Source organism: Camarhynchus parvulus, chromosome 25 (genome assembly GCF_901933205.1).
Source record: "Camarhynchus parvulus chromosome 25, STF_HiC, whole genome shotgun sequence".
NCBI classification, from domain to species: Eukaryota; Metazoa; Chordata; class Aves; order Passeriformes; family Thraupidae; genus Camarhynchus; species Camarhynchus parvulus.
The window spans coordinates 164,793-179,702 of record NC_044595.1 but is presented as its reverse complement, the minus strand read 5'-3'; the positions used below and the strand labels follow the sequence as shown (position 1 = coordinate 179,702).

The following is a 14,910-nucleotide window of genomic DNA, read 5'->3' as shown; positions in this document are numbered from 1 at the left end:
CCATTCCTATGGAATCAGGACCCGCAAAAACCCCAAAAGCCAAAAAGAAAAACCCTGGAAAAATTCCCAAATTCCCAACCTGAGCCCCCCCCAATCCCAAAGTTTCACCATTCCCATGGAATCAGGACCCGGAAAAAACCAAAAAAGCCAAAAAACCCAGAAAAAAAGCCCCCACCTTCCCCCCAAAATTCCCAATCTTTTCCAACCAACCACAACTTCTGGGATTTAAAGCAGACAGAATTTTTTTATCTTTAATACGAAAACCGGGAATTAAAAAATTCCAAGAGAATGCTGAGTGATCCCAGTTGGAGCCCCCGGGGTCAAACGTGGGATTGGGGCAGTCCTGGGCCAAAATTCCCAAGAATTCCGGCCTGTGCCCATCCCCCACCTCACCCAGAGACTCCAATAATTTACAGAAATAAATACAGGGAATAAAATCCCAAAATCGCGGGAATTTCAACAATAATCATTTGGAGGGGAAAGCACGGAATTCTGCGGGAAAAGCATGGAATTACGTGGGAAAGACACAGGATTCAGCAGGAAAGACACAGAATTTTTAGGGTTGGGAGAGCATTTTCCAAGTCCAAGGGTGGTGTTGGAGGTCGAAGGTGCGGTGGCTCCCAGCTTTTTGAAATATCTCTTCAGGAAAAAAGCAGAATCCAAGATTTTGATTTGGAAATTCCCAAAAAAAAAAAGGTGAAATCCCGAATCCGGTTGGGAAAAGCCTCTGGAATCCACGCAGGAATGGCGAGAGCCGGAAAATCACTGGGAAAAGGGTGAAAATTCCCGATTCCGACCCGGAATTGCGCCCGGGGCGATCCCAAACCTCTTCCCTTGGGAAGGGCTCTGAGTCCAGCTGGGAATTCTGGCCATTCTGAAGGGGAAGGATCCGGCGGAGCCCAGACCCCAAAATTCAGGTTTCCACCACTCGGATCAGGGGCAGTGGCTTCGGGCCTGGGAGGCGTTTGCTGGGAAAAGGGGAAAAAAAAAATAAAAGGAATTTTCAGTAGGAAAAAACAGGGAAAAGGGTTTTGGGGAGATCTGGATTCCTAAAAATTCCTGTGGGAGGGATTTGGGATCTGCTGCAGACGTGGAAAAATTATGGGAGATTTCAGTTATCCCCAAATCTGGAAGAGCATCCCAAAATTCCAAAAGTTGGTCCCTAAATCCAGAAGAAAATCCCAAAATCCAACCGTTCATCCCAAAATCCCAAAGAGAATCCCCAAAATCCAGAAGAGAATCCCCAAATCCAGAAGAAAATCCCCAAATCCAGAAGAAAATGCCCAAAATCCAACCGTTCATCCCAAAATCCCAAAGAGAACCCCCAAAATCCAGAAGAAAATCCCCAAAATCCAACAGTTCATCCCAAAAATCCCAAAGAGAATCCCCCAAATCCAGAAGAAAATCCCCAAAATCCAACTGTTCATCCCAAAATCCCAAAGAGAACCCCCAAAATCCAGAAGAGAATCCCCAAATCCAGAAGAAAATCCCCAAAATCCAACCGTTCATCCCAAAATCCCAAAGAGAATCCCCAAATCCAGAAGAAAATCCCCAAAATCCAACCGTTCATCCCAAAATCCCAAAGAGAACCCCCAAAATCCAGAAGAAAAATCCTCAAATCCAGAAGAAAATCCCCAAAATCCAATCGTTCATCCCAAAATCCCAAAGAGAATCCCCAAAATCCAGAAGAAAATCCCCAAAATCCAACCGTTCATCCCAAAATCCCAAAGAGAACCCCCAAAATCCAGAAGAAAAATCCCCAAATCCAGAAGAAAATCCCCAAAATCCAACCGTTCATCCCAAAATCCCAAAGAGAACCCCCAAAATCCAGAAGAGAATCCCCAAAATCCAACAGTTCATCCCAAAAATCCCAAAGAGAATCCCCCAAATCCAGAAGAAAATCCCCAAAATCCAACCGTTCATCCCAAAATCCCAAAGAGAATCCCCAAAATCCAGAAGAGAATCCCCAAATCCAGAAGAAAATCCCCAAAATCCAACCGTTCATCCCAAAATCCCAAAGAGAACCCCCAAAATCCAGAAGAGAATCCCCAAATCCAGAAGAAAATCCCCAAAATCCAACCGTTCATCCCAAAATCCCAAAGAGAATCCCCAAATCCAGAAGAAAATCCCCAAAATCCAACCGTTCATCCCAAAATCCCAAAGAGAACCCCCAAAATCCAGAAGAAAAATCCTCAAATCCAGAAGAAAATCCCCAAAATCCAATCGTTCATCCCAAAATCCCAAAGAGAATCCCCAAAATCCAGAAGAAAATCCCCAAAATCCAACCGTTCATCCCAAAATCCCAAAGAGAACCCCCAAAATCCAGAAGAAAAATCCCCAAATCCAGAAGAAAATCCCCAAAATCCAACCGTTCATCCCAAAATCCCAAAGAGAACCCCCAAAATCCAGAAGAGAATCCCCCAAAATCCAACAGTTCATCCCAAAAATCCCAAAGAGAATCCCCCAAATCCAGAAGAAAATCCCCAAAATCCAACCGTTCATCCCAAAATCCCAAAGAGAATCCCCAAAATCCAGAAGAGAATCCCCAAATCCAGAAGAAAATGCCCAAAATCCAACCGTTCATCCCAAAATCCCAAAGAGAACCCCCAAAATCCAGAAGAAAATCCCCAAAATCCAACAGTTCATCCCAAAAATCCCAAAGAGAATCCCCCAAATCCAGAAGAAAATCCCCAAAATCCAACCGTTCATCCCAAAATCCCAAAGAGAACCCCCAAAATCCAGAAGAGAATCCCCAAATCCAGAAGAAAATCCCCAAAATCCAACCGTTCATCCCAAAAATCCCAAAGAGAATCCCCAAAATCCAGAAGAAAATCCCCGAAATCCAACCGTTCATCCCAAAAATCCCAAAGAGAACCCCCAAAATCCAGAAGAAAATCCCCAAAATCCAACAGTTCATCCCAAAAATCCCAAAGAGAATCCCCCAAATCCAGAAGAAAATCCCCAAAATCCAACTGTTCATCCCAAAATCCCAAAGAGAACCCCCAAAACCAGAAGAGAATCCCCAAATCCAGAAGAAAAATCCCCAAAAATCCAACCGTTCATCCCAAAATCCCAAAGAGAATCCCCAAATCCAGAAGAAAATCCCCAAAATCCAACCGTTCATCCCAAAATCCCAAAGAGAACCCCCAAAATCCAGAAGAGAATCCCCAAATCCAGAAGAAAATCCCCAAAATCCAACCGTTCATCCCAAAAATCCCAAAGAGAATCCCCAAAATCCAGAAGAAAATCCCCAAAATCCAACCGTTCATCCCAAAATCCCAAAGAGAACCCCCAAAATCCAGAAGAAAAATCCCCAAATCCAGAAGAAAATCCCCAAAATCCAACCGTTCATCCCAAAATCCCAAAGAGAACCCCCAAAATCCAGAAGAAAATCCCCAAAATCCAACAGTTCATCCCAAAATCCCAAAGAGAACCCCCAAAATAGAGAAGAAAAATCCCCAAATCCAGAAGAAAATCCCCAAAATCCAACCGTTCATCCCAAAATCCCAAAGAGAACCCCCAAAATCCAGAAGAGAACCCCCAAAATCCAGAAGAAAATCCCCAAAATCCAACCGTTCATCCCAAAATCCCAAAGAGAATCCCCCAAATCCAGAAGAAAATCCCCAAAATCCAACCGTTCATCCCAAAATCCCAAAGAGAATCCTCAAATCCAGAAGAAAATCCCCAAAATCCAACCGTTCATCCCAAAATCCCAAAGAGAACCCCCAAAATCCAGAAGAGAATCCCCAAATCCAGAAGAAAATCCCCAAAATCCAACCGTTCATCCCAAAAATCCCAAAGAGAATCCCCAAAATCCAGAAGAAAATCCCCAAAATCCAACCGTTCATCCCAAAATCCCAAAGAGAACCCCCAAAATCCAGAAGAAAAATCCCCAAATCCAGAAGAAAATCCCCAAAATCCAACCGTTCATCCCAAAATCCCAAAGAGAATCCCCAAAATCCAGAAGAAAATCCCCAAATCCAGAAGAAAATCCCCAAAATCCAACCGTTCATCCCAAAAATCCCAAAGAGAATCCCCAAAATCCAGAAGAGAATCCCCAAATCCAGAAGAAAATCCCCGAAATCCAACCGTTCATCCCAAAAATCCCAAAGAGAATCCCCAAAATCCAGAAGAAAATCCCCCAAAATCCAAACCGTTCATCCCAAAATCCCAAAGAGAACCCCAAAAATCCAGAAGAGAATCCCCAAATCCAGAAGAAAATCCCCAAAATCCAACCGTTCATCCCAAAAATCCCAAAGAGAATCCCCAAAATCCAGAAGAAAATCCCCAAAATCCAACCGTTCATCCCAAAATCCCAAAGAGAACCCCCAAAATCCAGAAGAAAAATCCCCAAATCCAGAAGAAAATCCCCAAAATCCAACCGTTCATCCCAAAATCCCAAAGAGAACCCCCAAAATCCAGAAGAAAATCCCCAAAATCCAACAGTTCATCCCAAAATCCCAAAGAGAACCCCCAAAATAGAGAAGAAAAATCCCCAAATCCAGAAGAAAATCCCCCAAAATCCAACCGTTCATCCCAAAATCCCAAAGAGAACCCCCAAAAATCCAGAAGAGAACCCCCAAAATCCAGAAGAAAATCCCCCAAAATCCAACCGTTCATCCCAAAATCCCAAAGAGAATCCCCCCAAATCCAGAAGAAAATCCCCCAAAATCCAACCGTTCATCCCAAAATCCCAAAGAGAATCCTCAAATCCAGAAGAAAATCCCCAAAATCCAACCGTTCATCCCAAAATCCCAAAGAGAACCCCCAAAATCCAGAAGAGAATCCCCAAATCCAGAAGAAAATCCCCAAAATCCAACCGTTCATCCCAAAAATCCCAAAGAGAATCCCCAAAATCCAGAAGAAAATCCCCAAAATCCAACCGTTCATCCCAAAATCCCAAAGAGAACCCCCAAAATCCAGAAGAAAAATCCCCAAATCCAGAAGAAAATCCCCAAAATCCAACCGTTCATCCCAAAATCCCAAAGAGAATCCCCAAAATCCAGAAGAAAATCCCCCAAATCCAGAAGAAAATCCCCAAAATCCAACCGTTCATCCCAAAAATCCCAAAGAGAATCCCCAAAATCCAGAAGAGAATCCCCAAATCCAGAAGAAAATCCCCGAAATCCAACCGTTCATCCCAAAAATCCCAAAGAGAATCCCCAAAATCCAGAAGAAAATCCCCAAAATCCAACAGTTCATCCCAAAATCCCAAAGAGAATCCCCAAAATCCAGAAGAGAATCCCCAAATCCAGAAGAAAATCCCCAAAATCCAACCGTTCATCCCAAAAATCCCAAAGAGAACCCCCAAAATCCAGAAGAGATCCTGGAGTTCCCAACCTGAGTCCCACCATTCCCAACCCAGATCCCAGAATTCCCGACCCTGATCCCAGAATTCCCGCCGCACCTGCTGACGTATTCCGACTTGGAGCGCGCACGGGCACTGCTCCCGCCCCGGCTCACTTGTTTCTCGATCAAGTGCTCGATCCGGTCGTGCATCTCCAGATTCTGGGGGAAAAAAACCAGGATTTGGGATCCGGAAAGGATTTTCCAACCCTGGAGAGCTGCCTCGGGATGGTCCCTCTGTGCCCGGAATGGGAATTTCTGGGATTTGGGGTAATGTGGAGCGTAGGAATGCGACTGGGGAGTTCCTGAGTTATTTGGGAAGGTTTGTCCCGGGAAAAATGAGGATCAGGGGAATTTTCCATCTCAAAAATCCTCAAGCTCGCTGTTGGATTGGCAGTTTCCCAGGAATTTCCCAAATCCTGGCAGAAATGGTCAGGCTCAGGTTGGGAATTTGGGGTTTTTTGCAGCATTTTTATTGGTCTTGCGGGACTTTCTAGGTCTTGATTCCCTCCCACCTTTTTCCCCCTTTTCCTCCCTTTTCCCTGCTTTTCCCGCCTTTTTCCTGCTTTTCCCCCATTCCCAGTTCCCCAACCACCCCCACGAGGAGCCCAACCCCGATCCCGACATTCCAAAAAGATCCAAGCTCGGATCCAGCCCCCAGAATTCCAGGCCCCACCTCTGCTTCCAGATAGGAAACTCTTTCCTTCAGCTCCTGGATCGCCGCGTCCTTGGCCTGGATCACGCTCTTGGAGTTCTGCAGCTGCAACCCGGACATTTCCAAGGCATCGGTAATTCCCGGGTTTTTCCTGCTTTTTTCCTTTTTTTTCCCTGTTTTTTCCCCAGGATGTTTTCCTGATTTTTCCTGGATTTTCCCCAGATTTTTTGATGGATTTTGCCTGGATTCTTTCCCTGGTTTTTCCTGGGTTTTTTCCCAGTTTTTCACAGATTTTCCCCCAGTTTTTCCCAGATTTTTTCATGTTTTTTACCGGGGTTTTTCACAGGTTTTTCGCCTTTTTTTTCTGGATTTTTCCCAATATTTTCCCCAGGTTTTTTCCTAGGTTTTCCTAGAATTTTCTTGGGTTTTCCTCTGGCTTTCCCCCCTTTTCCCCATTTTTTCCGGGAATTTTTCCCCATTCTTTCCCCAGAGCTTTCCCCATTTTTTCCTCTGGATTTTCCAAGGTTTTTCCCAGTTTTCCCATCACCTGCTCGATCATCTGGCGGACTTTGCGCTGCTGGCTCTTGAGCATGTCATCCAGGTGATGGATTTTCTCCCGGAGCCCCGCCACCTCCTTCTCCAGCTGGGATGAGCTGAGAAAATACCGGGAAAAATCTCCAGGAACAGCCTCCACAAAAACAGGGAACGCCCACATCAAAAGAAACCCAGAATTCCTCCTCCAAAAACAGCCTGGGAATGGTCACATCCAAAAAAATTGGGGCTGTTCAGCTAAAAAAACTGAGATTGCTCGCAGCAGAAAAACCCGGGAATGCTCATCCCAAAAAACAAAACGGGAATGTTCACCTAAAACAAACTGGGAATGTTCACAGCCATAAAACTCTGGAATTCCCACTCAAAAAAAAAAAAAAAAGGGAATGTCCACCACAAAAAAAACCAGGAATGCTCAACCCAAAGAAACCCTGGGAATGCCTGTCCCAAAAAATGTGGGAATGCCCAGCCCCGCAAAAAACTGGGAATGCCCATCCCAAAAGACCCTCGAATATCAGGAACAAGTCAGGACATCAGGAATTGGGCATTCCTGGGATTTCCTCATTTCCAGGATTCCCCTATCCCCGCAATTGCAACTCCCATTCCCGGATTCCCACACTCCCGGAATTCCCATTCCCGGATTCGCACCGCTCCTGCTGCGCTGCTCTCTCCCCTTCCGCCTTCCGCAGCCGCTCCAGCTCCGCCTGCCCCGACTCCATCCGCGCCAGCAGATCCCGGTGATCCTGCGGATCGGGGAGCGGGATACGGGATAAAAACAGGACAATAACGGGAGAATGGGATACAGGATAACTGGATAATAACGGGACAATGGGATACGGGATAACGGGATAATAACGGGAGAATGGGATACGGGATAACGGGATAATAGTGGGACAATGGGATACGGGATAACGGGATAAAAACGGGATAATGGGATACAGGATAACGGGATAAAAACGAGACAATGGGATACGGGATAACGGGATAAAAACGAGACAATGGGATACAGGATAACGGGATAATAATGGGACAACGAGATATGGGATAACGGGATAATAACAGGATAATGGGATACGGGATAAAAACGGGATAATAATGGCACAATGGGATACGGGATAACGGGATAAAAACGAGACAATGGGATACGGGATAACGGGATAATAATGGGATAACGAGATATGGGATAACGGGATAATAACATGAGAATGGGATACGGGATAAAAACGGGACAATAACAGGATAATGGGATACGGGATAAAAACGGGATAATAGTGGGACAATGGGATACGGGATAAAAACGGGATAATAATGGGACAATGGGATACGGGATAACGGGATAAAAACGGGATAATGGGATACGGGATAACGGGATAAAAACGAGACAATGGGATACGGGATAACGGGATAATAATGGGACAACGAGATATGGGATAACGGGATAATAACGTGAGAATGGGATACGGGATAAAAACGGGATAATAACGGGACAATAGGATACGGGATAAAAACGGGATAATAACGGGACAATGGGATACGGGATAACGGGATAATAACAGGATAATGGGATACGGGATAACGGGATAATAATGGGACAATGGGATACAGGATAACGGGATAATAACGGGAGAATGGGATATTGGGATACAGGGATAACGGGATAGCAAGATATCAAGAATGGGGTGGGATATTGGGAATGGCCTCCGACTCATCCCAATCCCAAATCCACTCATCCCAGCGCTGGTTCCTGATCCCAAAGCCCCCGATCCCAAATCACCTTTTCCATGCCTGCCAGGAGCCTCTGGAGCTGCTCCACCTCTGTCTCCGCTCGGCTGCGGGCAGAATCCGCCCGCTCCGCGTCCTCCTGGCACCGCAGCAGCGCCCTCTGCAATGGGAAACCCAGGAATTCCGGGAATTCCGGCTCTCCCAGGATCCCAGGACACATTCCAGGACTTTCCTCGGCAGGAGGATTTTCCTGGAGATCCCTCAAAAAACCCCAGCATCTCCTCTAAAATTCCAGAACCTGGACAAAATCGCCCCTAAAATTCCAGAACTCGGGCAAAGCTCTCCTCCAAGACGGCTGAATTTGGGCGAAATTCCGGGTTTTTTGGGAATTCCAGGCTCACCTCGAGGCCGCTGCGCTCCAGCTGGTGCCGCTTTTCCACCTCCTGGAGCCTCCACAGGAGCTGCGGGGCCTTGGGGTCCTCCTGCGGGAACGGCCCCAAAAGGCCCCGGTGTCCCCCACACATCCCAAAACCCCCAAATTTTGTGTTTTCCAAGAGCTCGAAAATTCCCCAAATTTGGTGTTTCCAAGATGTCAAAAATTCCCACGCTTTTGAGTTTTCCCAGAGGTCGAGAATCCGAAATTTTTAATTTTCCAAGAGCTCAAAATTTCACGAAATTTGGGATTTTTAGCTAAAAACTGAACCTCCCAAATCCCAATTAAAACTTGGAATTTCAGGACTCAAAATTTGGTGGAAAACACCAAATAATTCCCAAATTAACCCCAACTATTCCCCATTTTTGGGTGGAAAATGGGTTTCTTAAACGTTTTCCCCCTGACCCAAATCCTGTCCTGGAAAATTCCAGAATTATTTTCTGTTCCCTACCGGATTATCCTGGGAATTTCCCCGGCAGGAGCAGCTCTGGTTCCGCTTCTCCAGCACCACCTGGGATCCAGGGAAATAAGGGGGGAAATCAGGATTTATCCCAAATTTCTCTAATTCCCCAATTCCCTTTTCCCAAATTTCAATGGATGTACTCCAAATTTAAATCCATTTATTCCTAAATTTCTATGGATTTATGCTCATTTCCCCCCCTTTTTTTTTATTTCCAGGACCTGCTCCTACTTCCCAATTTGGGGCGAAATTTGGGAATTTTGGCAAAATAGCAACTCCAAAATTCCAGGATCATCCCTGGGAGCTGTGAAATCCCTCCAGAAAATCCCAAATTTCACATTTTTCACCCAAAAAAGTATTTTCCTGTTTTCCCTACCAAACATCGGAAATTTTCCCTTTCACCACCCCAAAAACGAGAATTCCTCCCTTTTTCCCTGAAAAAAATGGGAATTTTCCCACTGGAATAATTGGGATTATCCCCTTTTCTCCACCCAAAATCCCTCTGGGATTTTCCAGGGGAAAATTCCACTTTTTTTTGTTTTGTAATTCCCTAATTTTTTACCTCGGAGCTCTCCTGGAATTCCCGGAATTCCAGAAATTCCGTCCGGGTCTGGAGTTTGGTGCTCAAATCTTCACGGAGTTTTTTGAGGGCACTCCCGGCCTGGGAAAAAAAAGGGAAAAATTGGGGTTTTCTTGGGATGTGGGAATTTCCAGGGAATTGGGAGGGGGGAAAAAAGGTTAAAAAGTCCAAGTAGAAATGGGGAAAAAATCCAATGAAAGGAAAATAAATGAAAATAAAATTTGGAAATCTGGGGAACTTTTTGGGAATTTTGGGATAATTCAGGGAAAATTTGGGGGAATTTTGTGGGAATTTCAGGGGAATTCGGAGACATTTTTGCGGAATTTTGAGTGAATCTGGGGGGAATCTGTGGAAATTTTGAGGTAAATTTGGGGAAATTTTGAGAGGAATTTTTTGGGAGTTTTGGGGGAATTTGGGCCGAGATTTGGAGAATTTTGGGAGGATTTTTTGGGAATTTCATGTAAACTCAGGGACTTTTGTGAGAGAATCAGGGAATTTTACAGGAAGCTGCGGAAATTTCGCAGAATTTTTCAGGGAATTTTGTGGAATTTTGGGAATCTCACCTCCTGGATGTGCCGGACTTCGCTCTTGAGTTGCGTCACCGGCTCCTCGTGGTCGGCACGAGCCTTGAGGTAAACCTGGAACGGGAACGGGAATGAAACGGGATTGGAAACGCCCCAAACCCCTCCGGGAATTCCAACTGATCCAGAGGGGTTGGGGCAAGGCTTCCCAAAATTTCCCGGAATTTTTTGTCCCTGAATTTTCCTGTTAGATTTCCATTTTCCAGGGTTTGTTTCGGGAGGGGTTTCCCCACCTGTGTTGTTCCCAAGGAGTGGAATTCCCTGAGATCCACAAGGAATTCTCGAAATTCCACCTGGAGCCCCTCAAATCCACACCAAATCCCCAAAAAAATCCGCGTTTTATCCCTGAAATTCCGAGCAGAAATCCCAGGATTTGGGGCACCTTGATGATCTCCTCATCGCCGTCCTTGGATTTGACGCACTCCGAGGCCAAGGAATTCCCGTCAGATCTCTTGGCCACCATGGCAAAGGCTCTGCCCACCGGCTTCGGGGGAAAACGCAGCGATTTCAGGAAAAAAATCCCCAGGAAACGCCCAGAATTGGGATCTCCACCCTCAGGGTGGTGGCCGGGTGGGAATTGTCCCGAAAATCCCAGATTTGGAGGGAAAATTCCAGGATTTTCATGGAAAACCCAGGATTCACAGCTGTTTCCTGCTGCAGATAAATCTGGGAAAACCATGATCCCATTCTCTCTCCCAAAATGATTCCAAAAATCCTGGATTTTACCACAAAAGCCAAGACTTCCCCCAAAATCCTGAATTTTCATCCCCAAAATCCCAGAATTATCCCAAAATTCCCATTTTCCTCTCCCAAATTCCTGGTTTTACCCCCCCGAACTCCCAAATTTCCCCCCAAGACCCCAATTTCCCCCCAAAATTTCCAGATTTTCCCCCCAAATTCCCAGAAAAATCCCAAATTTCACTTTCTCCCCCCCGAAGTCCTGAATTTCCTCCCAGAATTACCCCCAAAATTCCCATTTTCCTCCCAAAACCCACAGTTTTCCCCAAAATTCCCATAAAAATCCCAGATTTCCCATTCCCCCAACCCTGAATTTTCACCACAATTCCCCAAAAAACTCCCAGAATGATCCCAAACCCCACATTTTTCCTCCCCAAAATTCCCCTTTTCCCCCCCAAATACCCAAATTTCCCCCCCAAACTCTCAAATTTCCCCCTAAAATTCTCATTTTTCCCTGAAATTCCCAGAGTTTCCCCCTGAAATTCCCAAATCCCCCCCCAATTCCCACTTTTTCCGCACCTTCTGTTTGGGCCGGGGCTCCCCGGGGGGGTCTCGGGGCAGGCGCAGCCGCAGCACCGGCCCGGCCTCCTAAGGGTTAAACCCGGTTTAAAATCGGGGCTAAAAATCAGCATTTTGGGGCAAATGGATAGCTCAGGATAAACTGGGAAGAAACCCAGTAAAAATCCGGTAAAAAATTTGGGATAAATCCAGAAAGAATCTGGGATCAACGGGAAGAAATCCGAGATAAATTTGGGATAAATCCGGGAAAAATCTGGGGAAAATCCCACCCTTCCCGGATTTCTCCGCCGGGATCGGGAATGAGAAAGGGAAGGAAAAGAGACACCGGATCCGGATTTTTTTGGGGGGGGGGGATTTTCCAAAAATTCCAGGACTCACCTCCGGATTCCAGGCAGATTTGGGGCCCCCTCCAGAATCTTCCAGGGATCCGGGGGAGTTTTCAGGGCTGGGAAATTCTGGGAATTTCGTGGGGCGCCTCATGCTCAGCTCCTGCTGGGAAAAGTCTGCCCTGAACTGGAAAATTCCCAAAATTCCCAAATTTTCATTCCCAAGGCGTTTTCCAGCCCAACCCCAAGGGGACTTTTGGGGGGAATTCACTGGGAATGGGAATTTTGGGAATCGCAAAACTCCTGGGATGGGGAATCCCAAAATCCCAACCCCATCCCAGAATCTCCAAGGCAAGTTTTCCCATTTTTCCAAGGTTTTTTCCCATCATTCCAAAGGATTTTTTGGGAAAAGCTTGGAAGGATGGGGAGGGAACTCCAAAAATCCTGGAATGGGGAATCCCAAAAATTCCAGGAGTGGAGATCCCAAAAAAACCCCGGGAATTTGGGAGTTCCCAGCGATCCCAAATTGTTCCTTAAAAGGCTGGGAATGAGGAATTTCCCTCTGGAAAACTGGGAAAAGCAGCCTGGAATCCCAGGAAAAATCCCAGCGTTCCCCAAATCCTAAAAAAAAAAACTGGGATCGTTGGGATTTGAGACACAAAATTCCCAAATTCCCTGGGATTTGGGGCGGGGTTGGATTTTTGGGAATGCACCAGCCCCGCCCCAAGGCCCGGCTGGGAAAAGCGGGAAAAAAACCCGGGAAAAAAAATTGGGAAAACTCCTCAAATCCCAGCTGGAAAATTCCAGGATGGCCCCACCCCCTGGGGTTCGGAATTCCCAAAACAATCGTGATTTCGGGAGGGCATCTTGGGGAGAGATTCCCGGGAATTCCATTGGAAAACGGAGCCGGGAAGATCCCGAAAATCCCGGGTGGGTTTGGGGTTGGAACGTGGGAAAAAGGGATTTGGGATCGCCCAAAAAATCATCCCGGAAATTCCGGGAATGACAAAAAGGAGGGACCCGGGAATTTTGGGGAGGGGGGTCCCGGGGATTTTAGGGAAAGGATCCCGAGGGAATTATGGGAAGGATTTAGGAATTTTGGGAGGGGTCCCGGAAATTCCAAGGGGGTTTGGGATCCCCCAAAAGTCGTTCCAGGAGGGGGAAAAAAATCCCGGGAATTCCGGGAATTCCGGGAATGAGGAAAATGAGGGACGCAGGAATTTTGGGGAGGGGTCCAGGGGATTTTAGAGAAGGGATTCGAGAATTTTGGGAAGGATTTGGGAATTTTGGGAATGAGGTCCCAGGAATTCCAAAGGGATTTGGGATCCTCCAAACTCCTCCCAGGAGGGCGGGAAGAGCCCGAGAGTTCCGGGAGTGGGGAAAGGAGAGGCCCGGCAATTTTGGGAAGGGGATCCAGGAATTTCAGGAAAGGGTCCCGAAGTTTTTAGGGAAGCGATCCAGGAATTTTGGGAAGGATCTCGGAATTTGGGGCGGGATCCTGGGAACGCCAAAGGGATCCCCAAACGGCGGAAAAAAACCCCGGGAGTTCCGGGAAGAGCCAAAGGAAAGGAATTTTCCCGGGGATTTTTGCGGAAGATGCAGGAACTTTTTGGGAATGCCGCAGGAATTTGGGGGGGATTTTTGGGGCAGGGTTTCGGAATGCGGGGAAGGGTCCCGGGGGTCCTTACCGGGGATTCCGGGAGCGCGGCCCAGCCCGGGAGTCCGTTCATGGCCCCGCCGCCACTTCCGCCTCACCTGAGCCAGGTGGCCACGCCCACTCCGGCCACGCCCCCCGGGGTTTGGCTGTTGTTCCCGGCGTCTGGCCACGCCCCCTCTGGGTCCTGCCCATGTTTGGGGACGGCTAAATTTGGTAATGAGGCAATGTGGGCACGCCCACAACGTGGAGGCCACGCCCACAAGGGGGAAGTTGGGAGAATTGGGAAAAAAGGGGGAGAATTGGGAAAAAAGGGGGAAAAGCTGCTGGGAAAGTCGGGATACAATTGAGGGAAAATCGGGATAAAAGTTGGCAAAAAATGGGGGAAACTGGGATAAAACTGGGGGGAAACTGGGGCAAAGCTTTGCCAAGCCGTGCCCAAGGTGACCCGAGCCGTGCCGGGCTGTGCCAGTGTCACACCCGGGTGTGCCCAAGCCGTGCCAATGTCACACCCGCGTGTCCCCAGCGGTGCCAAGGCCCCGCCCTGGCCGTGCCCTGCCAAGGCCGGAGCCGTGCCAAGCCAGGCCCGGGCGTGTCCCAAAGCCGTGCCAGGCGCTGTCCCCACCCCCCGGTGCCACCGCGGTGTCCTCCGGGGGTGTGCCCAGCTGGGGACACCCTGGGGACATCCCCGGCGACGGTGGCACAGCGGAATCCCAGGCAATCCCGGGGGATTTCAGGGAATTCCAGAAAACCGCGGAGATCGGGATTTCCCGGGACATTTCAGGGATTGGGAATTCCGGCCGCGCTGTCCCCGGGATGTCCCCAAGGCTCGGGGGAAACTGAGGCACGGAGGGGTGGAGACAGCGCGGGACCGGTCGGGCCGGTCCGGGGGCACCTCCGAGGGCACCGGGCACGGTCCTTCCGGGGTGGGGACACCGGGGGAGGCCGGGGGACAGCAGGGGACAGCGGTGGCACCTGCAGGGGACACGAGGGGACAGAGGTGGCAGCGGCGGCGCCTCCCTGGGCGGTGACCACACGGTGACCGCAGGGGACACGGCCGGAGGCGGCCGCACGGGACAGGGGTGGCTCCAGGGCCACCCGCGGGGGACATCCCGGTGTCACCTGCGCGGGGCGGGCCCCGGGCGCGGCCCTGCGGGGGTGGTGGCACAGGGACATCGGGGGACAGAGGTGGCACCTGAGAATTCCTGAAAATTCCCACCCAGAATTCCCAAATACCACCCAGAATTCCCACCGAGAATTCCCCAAAATTCCCAAGAATTTCCCACGCAGAATTCCTAAAAATTCCTGAACATTCCCACCTAGAATTCCCATCCAGAATTCCCAAAA

At 48.2% G+C, this 14,910-nt stretch overlaps 1 protein-coding gene across 4 annotated transcripts; it reads right to left on the bottom strand.

Annotated features, from left to right (window-relative positions):
* Nucleotides 1–234: 234 nt before the first annotated feature.
* TUFT1 (tuftelin 1) lies at nt 235–13,701 on the bottom strand. Of its 4 annotated transcripts, none has more exons than XM_030965376.1 (14): nt 13,598–13,701; nt 11,962–12,075; nt 11,584–11,652; nt 10,709–10,810; nt 10,309–10,383; nt 9,728–9,826; nt 9,157–9,216; nt 8,674–8,754; nt 8,325–8,432; nt 7,199–7,293; nt 6,549–6,654; nt 6,023–6,106; nt 5,408–5,508; nt 235–968 (listed from the first exon to the last, which is right to left on the bottom strand). In XM_030965376.1, the coding sequence occupies exons 1-14, from the start codon at nt 13,637–13,639 to the stop codon at nt 914–916; spliced, it is 1,191 nt and encodes a 396-aa protein (XP_030821236.1). In that variant the 5' UTR covers nt 13,640–13,701; the 3' UTR covers nt 235–913. The 4 variants fall into 4 exon arrangements, with proteins under 4 accessions (XP_030821236.1, XP_030821237.1, XP_030821234.1 ...); XM_030965377.1 differs by having other exon boundaries at nt 11,962–12,072; nt 13,598–13,700; XM_030965374.1 differs by lacking the exon at nt 13,598–13,701 and adding an exon at nt 12,728–13,103 and having other exon boundaries at nt 11,962–12,072.
* Between the last annotated feature and the right edge of the window lie 1,209 nt (nt 13,702–14,910).